Source organism: Vidua chalybeata, chromosome 1 (assembly GCF_026979565.1).
Source record: "Vidua chalybeata isolate OUT-0048 chromosome 1, bVidCha1 merged haplotype, whole genome shotgun sequence".
Taxonomy (NCBI): Eukaryota; Metazoa; Chordata; class Aves; order Passeriformes; family Viduidae; genus Vidua; species Vidua chalybeata.
Window position 1 is genome coordinate 84,261,728 of NC_071530.1, and position 19,619 is coordinate 84,281,346.

Consider the following 19,619-nt stretch of genomic DNA (forward strand, 5'->3'; position numbering starts at 1 on the left):
CTTAATTTGGCATCATACAGCAGCAAAAAGTGCACTCCAGCACCCAATATCCAAACTCTAATACAAAAACCTATTTTCTTTCTTTAAGGCTTACATAACTTGGGCATTTGAACAGTGCTCCAGAGAAAGCACATCTTTATTAAAGATTCAGTATCCTCCCTGCCCTCATCAGAAAAATGCTGTTGAGAGATATCACACGCTGCCTGAGCATTCTAACAAGTCTGCCACAAAGACTGGAGAAGATCACAGCTAACACTCATGACATCCTCAGTTAACGAACAAAGGCAAAGACACTTCTAAAAATAACATGCAGTATTTGCATTTCAGGCCTCTGTGCACAAAAAGAAAATTTAAATCAGAACAACTGAAAAGGCATATAAACTCAGTCATTAATTAACTTTAAATCAACATTTTAAACAAATTAAAAAGTCAGTCAAGTGTTCTTCCTCCTTCTGAATAAATCCTACTTTCACGTTCTCAGGGAACTTACAGAAACCTGAGAAGTGACCTAGAAGATACAGTAGATTGTAGAAATAAAATACACATTTTGAAAAACAGCTTTTTCCTACATCAAAATCTGATTCATTGCATCCTTCCTCAGAATGTGAAAAAATGTATCTATTATTCTCAAAGGAGACTTCTGGATGCTCCACAGAAAAGAAAAAAAAAAAAACAAAAAAACAACCAAAAAAACCCACAAAGTCAAACAAAAATACATTCACAGTACACTTAAGGAAGAAAGGAAATGTGTCATAAGAAAAAGGTTGAGAAGACCTCACCCTGAAGACCTTTGAATCAAGAGAAACCTCCCTTCCTCTCTAAAAGATGATAAAAAAAGCATGCATTCATATCTTGTTGACTTCTAGTAGACATTTCTGGTTTAGGTGTAACCTATGAAAGGGAGATAAGTAATCTGAAGCCATCCACCCTTTTGTTGGATTCTGGGCTTCTTATTAAAACAGAATACATCTGTCACATGTCTCCCACAAACTGTTCATTATCTTGCACCTTATACAGAAGAAGTGAAATAAAGTACAAGGTAGAAGGGAAGAAAATACCTATAGCGTAAATGTATCCTGCTGCAGTAAAAAAAACCAAACCCCTCCAAGTATGACTGCAATACTTTCTATAAAAAATAGGATCTACCAACCAGGTAAATCTAAACTAATTTGAAACTTTTCCTTTTGGGACACAGGACTCTGACCAGAGTAAAATTTAGACAACAATAAATTACAGCAGATGCACAAAAGAGGAAGTAGATGAAAGAAGCTGGTATGAGTACTGTGCTTCTATAAGTGATGTTAATTAAATGGGTTTTGGACAGCTGGCTATAATATATCTCGGTTCTGGAAGAAGCTGTGGTAGGTGTTCTCATTCAGCTGTGACTCTTGTGTCCCTCAATTTCCCACAACTGCAGTGACTTCTGGCATCATGCTTCTCTTAAAAAATGTCAAGTCTCATAGTCCAAGAAAATTTGTGAAGAAAAAAAAAGCTGCCATCCACACAAACACAGGTTCTTCATAAAGACTTGGCTGTTTCTCAGAGGGAAAGCCAACTGCAGGAGTATTATTATTTGAAATATCAGATTTATTAGAAATATGCAGGGACAAAGCAGGTTCAAGACTCACAGGGCACACAGACAGAGAGCTCTACTGGTGACATCCATACTGACACAGATGTACATGGCAAGAACTTACTCTACACTGCTCTACAGGATGCTTTGTGTTCATGGCTTTAAGGTTTAATTTGCAGCCACAGGGAAATATGTCATATGGAAAACCTGAGGAGAACAACAGTAACAGTGTGATTTCATATCAATCAAGATTATCCTCGCAGCCAGCTAACCACAAATCCATGGCATTAGATTATACAGAATTAAGGTGGATGAGTGGTTATCACTTTATGCAAAAATGCATGAAAGATGACTGTGCAAAAAACCCTGCCATGCTGCGGGGACATTAGTGAAAGAAATTCTTGCTTTGCTCAGATTTTTATATTAACAACCTCAATTTAAATTCCTTTGGTGACAGAAGGTGGCACATTGGAAAATAACATGATATTAAAATCACAGTGGCCAGATACCGAGTTGCTGAGCAACCAGATGTAGCTTCTGACATCTTAAAAGTTCAGAAAACATCAAGCTCCAAAATCAGCTTCCTAATTATGGACAGCTGAACTAACCATTTCTAAAAATCTTGGCAACTGTTTAAAAATATATCTTAATTCTAAGGAAGATCATGGGTCACATACCAAGCAGCTTCCAAGTCCACACCTGTAGCATGCACACATACAAAAGAGAAATTTAAGAACTGAAACTTCAGGGACTGAATTCGGGAAGGGGAGGGGAGGACCCAACATGGTAGTCAGTATAAGAGATCATCAATGAAGATGGCAAAAACATAGCATTTTCTGAAAATATCTTCTACATAAGCAAGACATTTGGCAAAATTTTTGTGTATCTTATTTTCTCCAGGAAAGATATGAAAATCTCATTTACATTTTTTTACATTATAATAATTGTTTTAAAGCCAAACTTCTCATCTAGGCATAGAATTGGTTTATTTTAACTATGGACAATGGGAAAGAAAACTGCCAGAAATGATTAGAGTAATCCTCTTTTGGCTCTCTTGCCATTTTGTTCAGGTGAATAAAACTCTTCAATGAGTAAGTTATAATTGGTGAGAAAATATCAGCCTTGATCAAACACTGGGTGCAAGCATTCTACTCTAAAATATGGTCTTGACCAATAATTCAGAGTCAACAACCATCCTCAGCAACCCAACTTTGAGATCTAAATGGAGAAGAGAGGAATGTAAAAAGTAGGGCAAAAACCCACAGTATGCTATACACATTAGTTTGTCTATAGCAACATACAGGAGATGACACAAACATGTAAATAAATCTGAAAGTTTTGTAGGTTTATAATACAACCTTCTAAAAGTGTGAGTCCAGTTCTTCACCTGCACTAAAAACATCAATACATTTTTTTATTTAAGTGTACTGCCTTGCCATATAACAACTAAAGTCTGTGACACAAATGGTAGAATATTGTATCTGGTATATTGCTCTATTAGTACAGGAATTTGACTGACTAGTAAAACAAATCCCTGATGCCTCCTGTTACATTTACAGTTCTTCTGTTCTGAAAATGGTAACAGCTGAAATAACACACAGCTCACAGTCTACAAGTTGGATTTCTGACATTTGAAGTTGATACCAGAGCTTTTATACTCACAAAGGCACTGAAGGGTCCTCATCTAACTCTATGCTGTTTCCAAAGAACCCTATGAACTTCTTCTGAATAAACCATTGCATTTTATAGAGGAAGCTCTTGAAGAAAAGCCCAAGGCCAACTTTACCATATCCCTCACTTCAGTCTTTTATTTTCCCATATATGTTAAAAACCAAAAAAACTAATTCTTCCCATAAACTAATTTGCCAGTGCACAATACTCTTGATTTCCTAGAGACTCAAATAACTCAGTTTCACAGTTCTTTCAGGTTCTTCCAAAAGGGTGTTTTTTCCAAGAAAAACACACTTCTTTTACACATTTCTTTTAGGGACAGATCACTGAATAAGCCTCTAAGGAGATGCCTGTAATTCTGTCAGATTTCACTTGTGGCTTTTCTCTGCATACTCTGTCTACAGTGTCATACTCATACAGGTTTTCTCTTATATTTTCTCAATATGGTGCATGCTTTTTTGGGGGTGGGGGGGGACAGAAATTCTGCTAGCACATCTTCTGGAGTGCTATGACAGACAACAGAGACTGCAAAGAATGTTCACTTTTAACTCACCCCTACATTGTTTTGCTCTGCTCTTCGAATTGTGTGGGCCCTGTGTTGCAACTTAAAGGAGATGACCTCCTTGCTTCATAAGCATCAAACCTCCTCATTTTGTCCTGGAATTGTTATATACCCTAGCCTTTTGAAGATTTATTTTTTTGTGTGACTTCTCATTTTTCTAAATAGAATCATTTGGAAGATGCTTAAGAAAAATGGGTGAACTCTCCAGGGAAGAAATCTGTAGACTTCTTTCTCTGACTCTGCATTCCTTTGCAAACTACTTACTGTTCAGCACACTCTGAACACACATGAATATTTTCTAGGGTAGATTTAAAACAATTACAGGGGGAACACTAACTTTAAATAGATATAGAAAACTAATGTTGTTGCACTAAAAAGTAAATAAAGTTACTGCAGGGGCCTTATCCACAAGGAGATAAATTATCCTAAGCCTTACATGAACAAAAGCTGTAAGACAGTAAAATTATAATGCAATAAGTCACCTATGCAGAAAAATGAGTGGAGAAAATCTAAATGTACATCATAAACTAAAACACCCCAGTCTTCATACACATGGAAATTTCTGTTTGGAACCACTAGGCAGGAAGATGAGATATATATAACCCTAAAGAATCATTTATACCTGGAACATAACAATGGGTTAAAAATAACAGGCTTTTTGGGTTGGAAAGTTACAGGTGTTCATAGCATTTACAGTACTTTATTTCCTACACAATTTTATGGAACCAAACAGATAAAAAGAAAAAATCTTCTCAAAGTTCAGAATACCACCTTTTCATTTTGTATTAGTGTGCTAGCTTCACTGGAAATAAACATGTTCCCCTTTTGCAGGATCTTCCTGTTAGTAACAGTTGCACATAAATAAAGTTTTCTAAACAAACATCTTATCTTTTTATGGAAGGAAGTCCATTAATAAGGAATTGACGTCCTTCCTTGAAAAAAAAGATCAGTGCTAATTCTTTCCCATAAACTAAAGAAATAAACTTATACCCTGAGATTTTTTACTCTATTTTCACAGCAAACTGGCTTGTCTGCACGTAGATAAAATGGAACTATTTGGGTTTGCTTATAAACAATACCTCCGTTGCTACTTTGCCCCATAATACTGAATAATTAATTTCTTCCCTCAGTTTTTGATTGCTTTATGGAACTTGTGCTTTATTTAAATTCTATTCCATTCCTGTTAAAAGTACATGGCAGCATTTGAGCAACTTTCAGCTTGGGAGCTTTCAAAACTCACCATAACTTTCTAACATTTTGACCGATGCCATTATTTCCAGAAAAATGTCCTTTACTTAAAAAAAGCAGCCAAATATATTCTAGCACCTCTATTGTGGTCTTCACTGACTTTGTCAGCTACAAAGGACATTTCTATTCCCCAAAATGAACTTTTTTATGGAAAATCCTCTGACACAATCTTCATCTGCTTCCCTTCTTCACCATAATTTTCTTTCAGACTAAGAGAATTCAAAGTTGATACTGTACTGCATACTACTTGCAAAAAATAAAATACAGACTTTTCTACCAATGGCTTCAGAAAACCAGCATTTTAACCTATTTGCAACAATACTGAAAATAGAAATGTTAGTATGTTTAAGGAGAGTTTAGATTTGCAGTGTTATTGTTTAGAATCTCAATGCCATACTGCAGGGAGATCAGCCAAAGAGAATGGCAGAATAATGTAGTCTGTGATTACCATACTTGTATAAACTTATGAGTCAAAATGCCATAGTATTTTTGTATGAAAAGATCTATTTACCTTAATCTCAGCAACTCTGGGGGACAAAAGAAACCTTATAAAAATATTTACATAGGAATTTCAAAAGGAAATTTCAAGGAAAAAATTGCACAAGTGTTGCTAGAAAAATTCTGTTATTTCTCCTCAGCTGTGTCTATAAATGAGTTCTATTTCAAAGGCATCTATTCCAGTTTTGAAAGATGAAACACTACTGCATTCCAGCAATCACACTTAGATAACCTAAGAATGGGAATATAAAAATCTGCAATCCTTTACCAAGAGTGTGCATCAACTTTTCATACAGAATGCTTCACTTGAAAAGATGTTTAACATATGTTTTAATGCAGATAAATAAGGGAGTGACAGGGAGTGAGAGTGAGCACCAGGCTCCTCTCCTCTTCCCCTGAACTCAAAGATTCCTTTCTGACTCCATTTTGCACTAGGACAGTTTGCTTTCCAAAGATCAGTCTGCTGTAGAGGTGACAAGCCCTAAGCAGGTAAGAGTCAGTCCACATTACACAGCTTTGGTGATATTCATTCCTTGCACTCTTCTTTGGCATTCATATATAACTTTACATGCTGGTTTCTACAGTTTACATTTAGACTACAGTACTATTAGTTGCTGGTGGAACCAGAAGACTTAATGTGCTTGTGCAGGTTTAGTAACACACGCCTGAGTGTCACTATAAAAGCAAGAGCAATTTCTGTTTCCCTTAACTCTATTCTTTTCAAAGACTTAGGTCCTCAGAAAAGTTTCCCCCCATTTCTGTTTAATTCTCAATAATGTACTGCGGAACAGTGACCTTTTATAAAAACAAAACCAGAGCACTGCTTTAAAAGGTCACCTAGTCACTCAGAAAACAGAGTAGATATTCTGGTATCCCATGGCAGCACTGGAAACAGGGATACAGGTGATAGCTTGACAAGTGTCTGGACAAAACAGTATGCTGAAGGTTTTTGTCTCATTAGAACTTTCACCCGTTCCCCAGGACTGCCCTGGTCAGTAAGAACGCCTTATACAATTTCCAGCTTTTCTGCATTACTTTTTCTTTACCCTCCTTTACTTAGCATTGCTTCACAAAACTTTCTGATTTAGAATGATTTTTGACAGGGTAGAAAGCTCAGGACAGTCTCAAGAGAGCTCAGTAAATGTGTACAAAACAGTACGATTTTTTGATAATTTTATCTTGTAAGATAGGAGTTTTGGTCACCTGTAGCTAATGGCTAACCAAAATACCTGTGAATGGCTTTAGGACTGCTGAATGAATGGATGGTACCCAGCACAGCAAACAAAGGGGCCCATTCAGCAGTGTCACTGTTACCTGTGCTGCTGTCCTCTCTTGTCCCCTCACCTCCGCATTCGTGTTCGGCAATACTGGTGTTGCAACTGGTGGAGGAGGTGCTCTGCGCTTTTTCACTTCTGGGTTTGCTGTCATTCCAGAGATGTTACCAAGGGACAGTGATGAACCCAGGCTGCTGGAGCGAGAATTCACCGAAGGGGAATTTGGTGCTGTGGAAAAACCCTGTAAATGGATTAACATCTTGGATTAACATCACTCTTTGAAAACAATGGGAAAGAAAGAAGAAAAACAAGACACATCTGGTTACCGTTTAAACAATGATATGAATAATCATGTATGTTCCTCTGCCAAACCTGCTGAATTGCAAACTCTAACTTTTGGAAACTTCCAAAGGTCAAGTGGAACAAAGCTTACAGGCAGTATTAATAAGACAGGAGGCACGATAAGCACCTACTGTGGTTTAACAGTACTATTGATGGGAACACTGCTGCTGCTTGCTATTTAAAATATGAAGTTCACATTAAGACTCATAATTACAGTTATCCAAATGCATTTGCAGTTGCATTTAAATTACAAGTGTTACACATTTCTGGAAGCAAGATTTACTCTTAAATGAGAACACTGTATTAATAAAATGCTGTCAGTGTCTCAGGCTGGTCTATTTTGTTATCAATCTGCCTGATTCACCTGAGTCTTCTCTGCAGATTTCCATAAGAGAAATTCTGCTACCATTAAACGATTTCCAATTTACATGCACAATCATGCACACATAATCACTTACAACTTACTGAAAACAACCATTTAACTTGGTAAAAAGAAGTCCTACTGACAGGCACCACTCTGGATTTTAACAGGCCCGGATGAAAGGAGAAACAGAAAATTACTTCAATAATTCCTTACTGTTAAAAATTACTTTAGTTCTCATTGAAAACTTAATAAAATCACTGGAAAAAGTTTAATGGATTTCAGAATCTTGATACATTTTTATATTAATATACAAATAGAAACATATCCACTCACATAATAGCAAATTACAAATACAAAAGATTATAACCAGGATTCCTTGAAAATGTGCATTTTAACTTTAGTTTTTACTCTTAAATTCAATACCTTTTCTTTACACTACTAATAAAAATCTTGCAAAAACTCTTCCCTCAAAATCTGAGTCACCTTCTCCTTTTTTTAATTAAGAGAATCTTCCATATTAAACTGAAGATTTTACTTTTTAATTAAGTTATTTGACTGTAACTTCTTCCCAGAAATATCTTCTGTGGAATCACCACTGATACCACTTCACTATGACCTGGAGCTGAATAGCTTTTCTGGAAACATAGGCTGATGTGCATGGTTGATAATGCTGTTCTTGTCACAACAGAATATGCTACCACAATTGCAAAACTCTCCCGTCAAGGACATACAGCTCTCTGGTGGAATTTTGTCCAAAACCACAGAATACATACTGGTAGGAAACTTAAAGGCCACCCCAAATGCCATTACTTTCAAAAAAAGAGAGATAATTTCTTTCCATGAGTGCCAAGTGCAAGCTTAGGTAAAAGTTAAGAACACAGGACAGCAAGATTAAATACACAATTAATTTAGTTTTAGGACCATTGAGGAAGCACTGATAAAGCATAAAGAGCTAAAAAAAAGAGCAATGCAAAAACATGTATAATACAGGCTCCTTTACTGCCTGGGAAATTTCCATGTTCTGTAGATTCCTGTGAAAGCAACTGAGATGCAAACAGTTTTGTGCCTTGTCCTGCATTTACTGTGTGTGTGATGGCAATTGCTGACCTAGATGCCTGTGTTAACTTTTATGTTGCACACTGCACAGCACACTTCATCTTGGAATAATGTATTTAGCACAAGTGGAGTATGATACCTGATACCAGTCTTCTCTGACTGAAATCAGTGTTTGCTGCATCTTTTTCATCACCAATTTCTCTGAATTGAATGGCATCAATATCATCTTTACCCTTCTATTACCCTAATAGCATCTTACCTTACCTTACTTTGTTTAAAAGATTAGGTATAATCTTACAGAGAAGTAGTCTTGTCTTGGCCCTGTATCTTGGGCAGTGGAAAAAATAATTATCTCATCTGTAAGCTAAAAGTTTTAAGTCTTTATCAGTGCATACTGTACAAGGTCCTATCAAATAAAGTTTGTTTATTCCTACAGAAATGATGGGTTCACAGAGTGAAATATAGTTTCCTCTTTTCACACATTTACAAAACAACTGAACAAAACAATTTCAAAGTGGGTTCTGCAGGTATGCCTTGACTCTATTAATTCTTTAGCCTTCTAGATAAAAGGGTGGAGAAATTTTAGACAAAGCTGTATGAAAATAATAAAAAAAATCCCTAAAACTCCCCTCCTAGCGCTACAAATGCAGAGTACTGGTAAGACGATAGGCCATAACCAGTTTAAAATGAATATTCAATTTTATCTCAAGATCTTGTGGCTGAAGAGCTACCAGACTCCTTTTCCAAGCTACAGGTCATTGGGAAGGGATACGGTGATGAACAATTAAACAGTTTAAAGCTGCTTTATCCTGTTTTTAAGCTTGGATTTCCTAACAGAAGATACAGGGGGGAATAAAAAGGTAATACTTCCATGACACTGTAAGTAGTTTTTAATAAAAAGACTTGAATGATAGGAAAAAACCTGAACCTTACAAATTCATCTGTGTTTTCTTTTCCAAGTCCAACCTTCATATCCAGCCCGTTATTCCATTACTGAGCATTTCAAGAATGCTCATGTAAATACACTTGCCCTAAAACAAAAACTTGCTACAGCTTCCAGGGGAATGGAGTGAAGACAGTTTTGAACTACTTTTGAAAGCCCTCTCATGCAGCAACAAGAGCTTTGCCTAACTGGAGTCAGACCTTCAAATTCTCTTGTGTGTGTAGTCATTTTCATTAGCTTTAAGAGAAAAAAAACCAACCCTGGACACAAAACACTGACACAAATGATTATGGCATGTCTTGTCTTTTTCTTTGAAACTAATGCCGAGAGACAACACATAACTCAGCTTTTATATTTTATGTTGGGTTAGATGCAATACAGTTTCTTTCCAAATCACAGGATTTTGGAGGTTTGTTTTTCAGGCAGTTTAGCAAGGCAACTATTAAGAACATACAACATTAATCAAGTAAAATTGCAGGGACATGATATCTACATGCCAAATACTCTAACCATCTCTCATTTCTTGTTTTTCTAATTTGTTATCAAAGAACCGATTGAATTACTCAAATTACAGCAGTATAAGTGAGGAAAGCCAAGCTCAGGAATTGAAGCCAATGTTACTGGCTAAAAAAAGTCAGCCCTTATCCTCCATTTCATTTGACAAACAGGTTTGCATGAATACTCTGCTTAGATTCCAAATCAGTTCACAGAATCCATGTGCTTCATAGGAAAAAAAAAAAAAGAAAAAAATCAATTAATAAAAGAAAAGTAATGGAAACTAATTATATAAAGAGCTTTCAAAAATGTCTCTCAACTTGCAAAATCACAGTCTTTGTTAAGCCACTAGTGTTGGAGCACTTTGCTACCAGTTCAAACAACAATTAATTAATGTGAACTAGAAAGAAGAAGAAACAGTTTGGTTTGGGATTGTTTTTTCCCCCTGAATTAAAGCAAACCCAATACAAAATCAGATAGACCAGCATAGGTCAGCAGTCAGATTAGACACTAGCTGAGCATAGGTGGATTAGAATCCATTTCAATACCATGAAGTAGATATCAGAAGGAGGCAAAAAACAACTGCTGTACCAACCTATGGTGCCAACATATGTCATCACCATTTTGTGTTAAACTTGCCAGCTAGTTTTTTTCCCCTCTCATTAAACTTCTGAAACCCAAGGAACTTCCTGTTTTTTTCCTAATGTACGAGGTGTTTTCTTTTGGTTCAGCAATTTAGTTTTAGGAGTTTTTTCCTACTAGTTCTTCTAATTGAAATTTAGCTATCAAAGACATTTTTGCAGGGCAAATAAGGACTGCTAAAACCACAGAAGTATGAAGGCTAAGAGTAACCTGCTGAGGTATGCATACCACTCTCATTTTCAGAAGATACCAAGCAGGCAGCTTTCTACAAGACTTCTAAAGTCCCATACCTGCTGAACTCAACACAAGATAGATTAAGAGCCTAAATAAAACTGAGGCCAGTCTCTGTTCCAAGGTCATCAACCTGAAACGCAATTGTAAACTATCTTTTTCAAACTACCTCCTTTTCAAGATAAACAGAAGTTCTGGTATCTTATGGATACTTGGAAAATTATAAAGTCATATATAAATAAAGGTAAGAGTAATCTATTAAAAATATAACTGTACCGCTGTGAGAATTCAGTTTTACAAAAACAGATGTGTTTAAAAATGGAAATCACCTTATGATTGTTTTTAAAATATGTTCCTTATATATAACTTTCTTACCCAAAGCCCTGTTATTAGCATTTCCTTGACTTTCTGATGACACTAAGTGGCATTTAAAGGTCAGCAAGGAAGAGGTTGCAGATTGCCTGTGAGAGTGATTTGACTTCCTGTTCCCTGTTCACACCGGTCAATAAAAATTATTCAAAATGTCAAGCTCTTTTCTTGCAAGGTTGTTACAGACAAGCCTTTCTTCCGCAGCTCTTCGCCAAAACTCACATATTTGAGCTCCCAGGCTTGTTATGCAATTTCCTTCTCAGAAGTTTTTAAATCAGAAGTAATCAATGGAGCTGTTTTAATGCACTCAAAGTACCAGATGTATTAGCAAAAAGTAAAGGTTTTATTTTTTCCAAAATAGAGACAAAAAATAAAAGTATCATAAAGGATATAGTTGTTTTTTTTTTTTTTTTTTTGCAAGTATATTATGGGTAAATAGAAAAGGTAAGATTTACAGCAGGCAAACAAATCCATCTATTCAGTGACAGCAAGAATATTTATGCCTGTTAGACATTTAAACTCTATTAATACAAACTTTTATTGATTAGCTGAATGATACCACAACTGATTACAACTGGCCATATAAAATGCCAGACAGACCTACTGCACAAAGTGAACTTAGAAGCTGCTTTCCCTGACATGACACTGATATTACGCTAAATTTGCACTAAAATTAACAACACAGAAACTGAATTAATCCAAGATCCTGCTTCAAAACTAAAGCATTATGCTGCAGTCATGACATTGCCGGGAGACACAATTTAAAAAACCCAACAAAACAAAACAAAAAAATTATGACTACTCAGATTTTCCTTTTTAACCAGGCACACTGAATACAGTTTGTTTTTTTTGTGCTCCCTGAAGCACTTGTGCTAACAGTCTGCAGTCAGAAGGAAAAAAAGTTAACCTTTTCCTGTTCTGAACTGAAAAAAAACCAACCCATTTTTATGCAATTTACTTTATGCTGCTTTATTATCTCGCTGCATTTTGCTATTGGTAGGAAATTATCTGGTCACACACCACAATAATAAAAGAGAAGCAACTATTTCATTCCCACAACAGTTTTTTTACAGAGGCTGCACTGTGTTGATTTTATATGCCTGGCAAGGAAGCCCTCAAGTTCTTACTATAAAATTTTTGATTATACTTTGAAGTCTGTACAACTAGTGCTACCTTACACTTGTATGAGTCTACCACAGCATCTAGACGGCAGTTCCAGATCTTGTGGTCAGGGCCCATTTGGTAGACACCAGAACTTAGACAATCAGAACCAGAGAAGTCTGAGAACATTCTGTCTCCTGTGCCCCTGCCAGCTCTCCCTCAGCGTGGCTGACCACATTCCTCTTGTTTTAATACAGAGTTTTTTGATCAGAAATCCTAGCAGTGCCAGGTGCAATGCAGTCACCTCCCATACAAAATCATCCATTTTATCTCCCAGTGCTAAAGTGACCAATCTACCTATATGCCACTGTGGAGGTTAATAAAATTTTCCTATGGCACAGGTCTACACCATCTGCAATTATGCTGTTTTTCTTCTTAATTGTCTTTATCGTTATTGTTTTCCTTGTACCTTAACCTTCCCTTCCTAGAAGCTTATCTGATTACTTCTTGTCTTCACTTAGGTAAGCTCATGTGATGGAAAGTGTCTCCACAGCGAAGAGTACAACCTTGGTTTCCAGCTCCAACTGACTTATGTTCACGACTCCTGTCGTGTCCAACTTCTTCTCCAGTAGAAAAGATGAAAAAACCACCACCCAATGAAAGGAACTAGAAAAATGGAAGACTCCAGGAAAAACATTTTCCAAAAACACACTAAGGGCTTAGATGCACTGTGAATTTCTCAGTACGGAGAACTCTCAGTAGGGTATTAACTCGGCCCTTTCTACTACACTGAGGTCAACAGGGGTGCACACCCAGAAAGCGCTTCCAAGAACCTTCTTTAGTTTTTGTTATACTTCTTGTGCCTCATATATATAAAAGAAGTGAAGCAATACTCAGAACTCAGTTTCCATTTGAAAATCACATGGATACTGAATGAATATGGCAAAGCCCACAGGTAGGAATCCTCATGTAAGCTGCTTGCTGTTTATAATGAGCTGTCAAATATTATATTTTGAAGTTGAGAAATATAAACATTTTACTAAAATCATTAGGAGGTCAGAAAACATGGATTGGGAATACATGAATTCCAGCTAAACGTAAACACGTCTCTAAACTCTTGCAAGTATAAAGAAGCAGATGCAGTATCACCCACTACTGCCACCTCCCTCTGTATTCTGCCATCTAAGATCACAAATCTAATCTGAGTTCTCCAAAAGTAAAGGAACTACCATGGCACATATGAAGCAGTGGAATACAAGTCTAGGAATTCAACAATGTGTATTAATCAAGCAGCTCAGAGATTGTCAAGTCATTTACATTTTTTCTGAATTTTATGACAGATCAATGCTTTGAGAATTCCTCAATGCTTTGAGAATTGAAGCTTTAAAATCACTTCTTGTGATTTAAAATTCAATGTATTTCCTCCAAATAAATTGTCCTGTTTCCTGTTTTACTTTTCAGATTTTCTCAAGTCAGAATACCCTTCATGCTTAATAAAACCTTTGTGTATTACTGCTACCCAAATTCATTCATGTCAATCTGAAGTCAATCAGTATCAAGAGAAATGGATGCAATAATTTTTTCCATTGCAGCAATAGATGCAAAAAAGGAAGACAAGCTAACTTTATTTACATTGTTGCCTTTCCTCTGTCTCACCTCTTCTGTAAGTGACAGTGTGTTTCAAACAAACTCATATTTTTTAAAAAAAGTAGTATCCCAAGAGAATTAGCAAAAAAAAAATCTTTCTTGTCAGAATTATAAAAGAACTGGTGAATCATAAAAGGAAATAAGAAAAAACTGTGGAAAACATTACAAGTCTCTTTTTGGGTATTTGTCCAAGTGGAATAAAAGCAGACGTGAAAGTAGAAAAGAACACATGAAGTGAGGATGGGAACAAAAACAATAATTGTGGCAAAAAATGAAGTGAACATGTTCATGAGATTTGACAAGAAACTAAGTCCTTGAAGAAATTCAGAGAAGAAAGTCTGGAAAAGGAGAGGAGCATTGCAGAAAGCAGAAGAGTTCAGTGAATGTGATGCTAAAAGGAAGGATGTTCCTTCCATCCTGGGAAAGGAACAATGAACTAAGGAGGCTGTGTAGGACAGAAATCATATTTTGTAAGAAAACTCCATGATTGTCCATGTACTGGCCTAGAAAGATGGTGATGTTCATGTTCGCTTGTCATGAAGGCAGTGCAGGAAAAGTCAAATGAACAAAACTGACACCAGAAAAGATTTAGCACTGAAGGAGAAAGGGATTGATATATACAGATTTGTGAATGTATGATAAATATTTCTATGGTAGGCATTTAATACATAGTAAGACAGGGAAGCAGAATGGAAGAAAATAACAAAAAGAAACATTTTGAAACCTACGAACAAAGGTCCAAAAGTCAACAACAGACTGAAATAGAAAAACACATTTTAAAAGAAATCTGAAGAAAGAATTAGAGAGGAAAATTCACATGGACTCCAAACTTCAATTCAATCCCAGTATAGAAAGAAGACAGGAAAATATTAAGCTGGAAGCAAAACAAGGGAAGAGTCTTAGAAAAGAGGCTATTTACACTTTGTCTTGGAAGGGCATTAGCAGATAGAGTGAGAGCAATCTTGGAAGACTGAAGATGGAAAAATCCATATTTTTGTAAGCTTGAAAAAGTTGGTTTCTCCTTTCACGTATACTTTTGCACTACATGAAAATAGATTAGCTCAATCCAATAGTGTGGCACAACCAAGCCAAAAATCAAAATGAGCCTTTACTAATGGTCTGGCAACAGACTACAGGAAACAGGGAGTTCAAAAGGTCAAAGACTGACAACAGAAAAAAAAGAGACATTTTTCCACTGGTGTTAAGTAGTCATCAATCATAAATAACCAAAAAATGAATCAAAAGTCTTGAGCAAAATTAATTCATCATTTCAATATGAATTGATTTTCTCTAGAATTACTAATTCTTTTAAATCAATCAGCCAATGTTTTTAGTTCATGGAAGATAGGAGTTGTTAAATCTGCAATATATGTCTTCCTGAAATTCAAAATATTTTAAAAACTATTGCAGAAGTTATTATCTGCAAATTCTTTTAACATATAGAAACTATTAAACCACTGGACTTGATCATCTTCAATATATTTTCGTTGTAGATATGCCAATTTATGCTGGAGGAGGAGATGGAAACTTTACATAAAACATACAATTTTAGAAATATCTGCTTTAATGTCTGCATAGTCAATTTTTATGGTGACCAGAATTATGAATGGAATAGTTCCTGGCATGAGGATTTTGGGTGTGGATCTGTTTGGTTTTGGAGAAATAATTTCTGGGTTTTACTGAAAATATGTTTATTCCATTTGAATTAGAAAGTGTTTTCTCCACATCTTAATATAAGTGTTGTCCTTATGCAAGTTTTCTGGAGGCAAAAAATATGAATGATCAATCCTCAAAAACTTTCTGTATCTGCTTAAATTCTGACACATATGACTATTGGCCTCTGAAAATCTCTACTTATTATAGCTGTTGATAAATGAAGAAAATCTACTGAGATTCAAAGGCAAATTTTCAGTACGATCTGCAAAACTTCTCTGAAGTCAAAGGTGTTGCTCTGATCTATTCAAGCTCAGGGATCTGGCTTCCAGCTTCAGTTCTTATAATCCAATTCTGACATAAATACTTTATTAACTTAGAATGCATTCCTGCAACAACTTTTCCCTTTGAAGTATGTGGTGACTGTAGGTGGTTAGCTAGAGAGAGACAAATACAATCATCCAAATGTCAAAGCAAATTTTCAAAAAGGAAACTTTACACTTTGTAATGATAAAACACTGCCAAAGATATTACTGAAAAACAAAATAACCTCTGAAGACTTTAAAACTTAAATTAGAAGAACAAATAAGCTTTTGAACTCTAAAATTAGTGCAAATCTTAAAACAAATCCTAATTACAGAGTCACCAAGACAATTCTAGCAACATGAATCAGAAGTCTGCAGCCAGGAATTTTACAGTTTCAGTTAGCTCTTTCAGATGTCTGGATGCGCAGGTGTGCCTGTACATAACCTCTGTGCACACATACATGGATCTAATGCAAACACAAGGATGTATGCACACACAGCTTATCTCTTTGGTTAGCTCTTCCTGACATCTGCACGCATGTTTGTGCCTTGATGCACATATATTTACTGCACCCTGAGTATAATATGCTGAGTCTGAAGCCCTAAGGGCTGGCCTAAGCAAGCTCCCTAGCTCTCTGCATCTTTCATGCTTTCAGGAGTTTCATGCCAACTTCTGACTGCAAACTACAGCACTGGAGCAGACCAACCCTTTAATGAGATATGACAGCTTTCTGCAGAAGACGAAATCAAAAGACAAACTCACATCATGCTTAAAGCTTGATGATTGGGAACTGATGCCAACAAACCACTTTGAATTTTAACAGCTGAATATTTAGTCCCAGATCAGCATCAGTGGTCAGAAGTGAAGAGAAGGAGTCAAGAGGACATCATGTGAGAGTACATGGGTGAGGAGAAGGTTTAAAAACAACACTCTCTTGCTGGACAATGGATAGAGCATATCCAGGTGTGGTACACAGCCACCTTCTGTTTCATAACACCTACAGACTGATACCAGAAATTAAGCTTGTCTTATCAAAGGAGGTGATCGATTTGGATTGAAAAATACATATGCTTATACTTGGAAGAAGTCAAGTGAATAAATTTCAGGATCTGAATCTTCCAGGACAATGAAATTCAAATCTAAGCTTCCTCTCCAGCCTGAAGAATACTCCAAGGACTATCCTCCTTGGAGAAAAATCAATACCCTGATCATGATGGCAAAAATCATGCAAGTTCATTAACTGGGTTCAGAGGAACGGGCTAAGAATAAAGAAGCAGAACCTTTCTTTGAATTTTCTTTGAAATAATGCTTGAACACTATTTTAATATCCTTGGCATTAAAGTCTCCTCCTATTGTGAACATTTTTTTGCTATTCTTTCAACTCTAACTTTGTCTAGACCACACCATCTTCTAAATAAACATGAAGTGATAATATAGGATACCACAAAGGGACTGAAGTACAGATATGCTGGAGACCAGGCTACTTCAGCCTTTTCCCACTTTGTATATACATACATATAAATTCATAATTTTATTTTCCTTTGCAGTGTACTGTAGCCTGTGAGGTTTCTCAAAAAAATAAGTGATAACTTATTTTATTCTTAGGAAACCAGAGCTTGACTTGTCAATATTTACAATTCCCAGGAAACTAATTTTCCTACTGTGAATAGCCTTGTTTCTTTGTGAATTTAGTGTGAAATACTAAGAAATCACATCTCTCCAAGCTATTTATTTCCAAAGACTGGTGTACTCCAGTTCACTGGAGGGAACTGCCCACTGCTCAGTTTTGGCAGAAACTCTTCAAGCACAGTCCCAAATTTAACAGACACAGAAGTTAAAAACCTGTGGAAATAGATACAACATATACCAACGCTTGGACTTCAACTGGCACAATTACAGCCTAAATAGGACAACCAGTGCTGGGAATTCTGCTCACTTGTGGGTATGCACTGCTTCAGATAACAAAGAAAAACCTGCTTTTGCAACAAATTATTGGTTGGTGAAAGCCACTCCCTTCCTTTGCCACTGTTTGCAATTAATCTTCTACAAGACTTAACATGTTTACTTTGGGGTTTTCTCCTTCCCCAGTGAGAAAACGCTCTATAAATTAAGCAACTTCAAGGGGTTTATCTGTGCCAACTGTCCATCAAAAAGGAATGAAGGTCTTACGTTTTAAGAGATTACAGTGAAAGTGTCAGAAGACTTTTGAGAACCTGAAGTAGGACAAGAAGGAACGATTCTAAAATGTAGATAAAGGCTAGCAACTCATAAAGGACATAGTCCAAAGCCAGTTAAAACCAATAGGAATTTTTCCATTGGCTCTAGTGAGTTCTGCATCAAGTCTCCAATGGTCAATCTAACTGTATGATGCCAAAAGAAAGTAATACTCTAAATTATGCTGCCATTGTAATTTCTCCAGAAAATCTTTTTCTTCATTATACCTTCAAGCTCAATGAAAATCATAACAATGCCAGCTAAGAAAGCATAGCTCTGATTTTTTAAACAAAAAGTTTGGTTCTAGATATCCATACTTCAATCCCTTCTGTTAAAGAAATGAGAAAGTAAAGGACCTCTAACAAAACACATGTGAACTGGATCCCAACAAATAGCAAGGATCCCAAAAAATAGCAAGGTTTTAAAAGCATGATCAAAACAGATTAAAAACAAAAATCCATAGAACCCAATGCATAGAACCCTATACTGATATATAATTAGTTGTCTAACTAATTGGCAAGGGTTTAAAAAACCAAAACACATATTAAATAGCATATGAACACATATAAAAAGCTAAAAGACCACTGCTTAGCATGATTCTTTCATTGATGTAAGTTTCAGCCACAGGAAATTAAAAGTAGAACAATACACTAAGTTCACAATCAAAACAAAAAACATTAAGAAGTCCCTAAGTATTGCCTTTCCATACCTTTCCATAGATAGAGGATAAAGTGGATAAAGTGGTTTTGTTTTTTTTTTTTTTTTTTTTTTTTTTTTTTTTATTTTGTTTCCCTAACTCAAAGAAGTTACGTAGGATATATTTTCCCAGCTTCCTTTTTTTTTCCCCTGTTGGATGAGGGGAGAAAAAGGTGTCAGAACTTTGGATAGGCGAGTTGCTTTTAATTAAATACTAGTTAATAACTTTGTCTGACTTGTACAACTGCCAGTATTTTTAGTTGATATTGTCTTTCTGACCTGTAGCCCTTAAACTAGAACAAGGACCTTGTTTAACATTTGTTAAATTTAGACAGCACCACTATCCACTATTACCCCCCTCCCACTGCTGCTGCACTAATCTCCCATGCCAGCTGCTCAAATGTTTACATCTGAAGGGCTTTCTCTGTTTGTGCAGAAACAGTCTCTGCACAATATCTCTCATCTGTACATTTGCCAGAATCAAGGCAAGAAAAGCCTCCCTGCTGGAATTCTTGATTAATAAATAGTCTTAAATGTTTCTTCTTCCCTCCCCCCTTCTGTCAAATCCATTGCCATTAGGTTTTTATAAGGCAAACCTCCACAGTGCACTTTACTGGCCTGACTTTTGTCTATGCAAACAACTGTAAATCAGAACAAGCTCCATTTAGAGTCAATGAAATCACACCATCTCTGTGCTGAAACTGGGAGAGACTGAAGTCAAGATGCATACCTGA

At 36.1% G+C, this 19,619-nt stretch overlaps 1 protein-coding gene across 2 annotated transcripts in view; it reads right to left on the reverse strand.

The window, feature by feature from the left end:
• Nucleotides 1-19,619, reverse strand: part of COBL (cordon-bleu WH2 repeat protein) — a 155,629-nt gene that overhangs the window by 66,611 nt on the left and 69,399 nt on the right. For both annotated transcript variants that reach the window (XM_053957926.1, XM_053957917.1), the window contains one exon: nt 6,867-7,067. In XM_053957926.1, the coding sequence (XP_053813901.1) occupies nt 6,867-7,067 (201 nt within the window). The remainder of the gene's footprint in view (nt 1-6,866; nt 7,068-19,619) is intronic.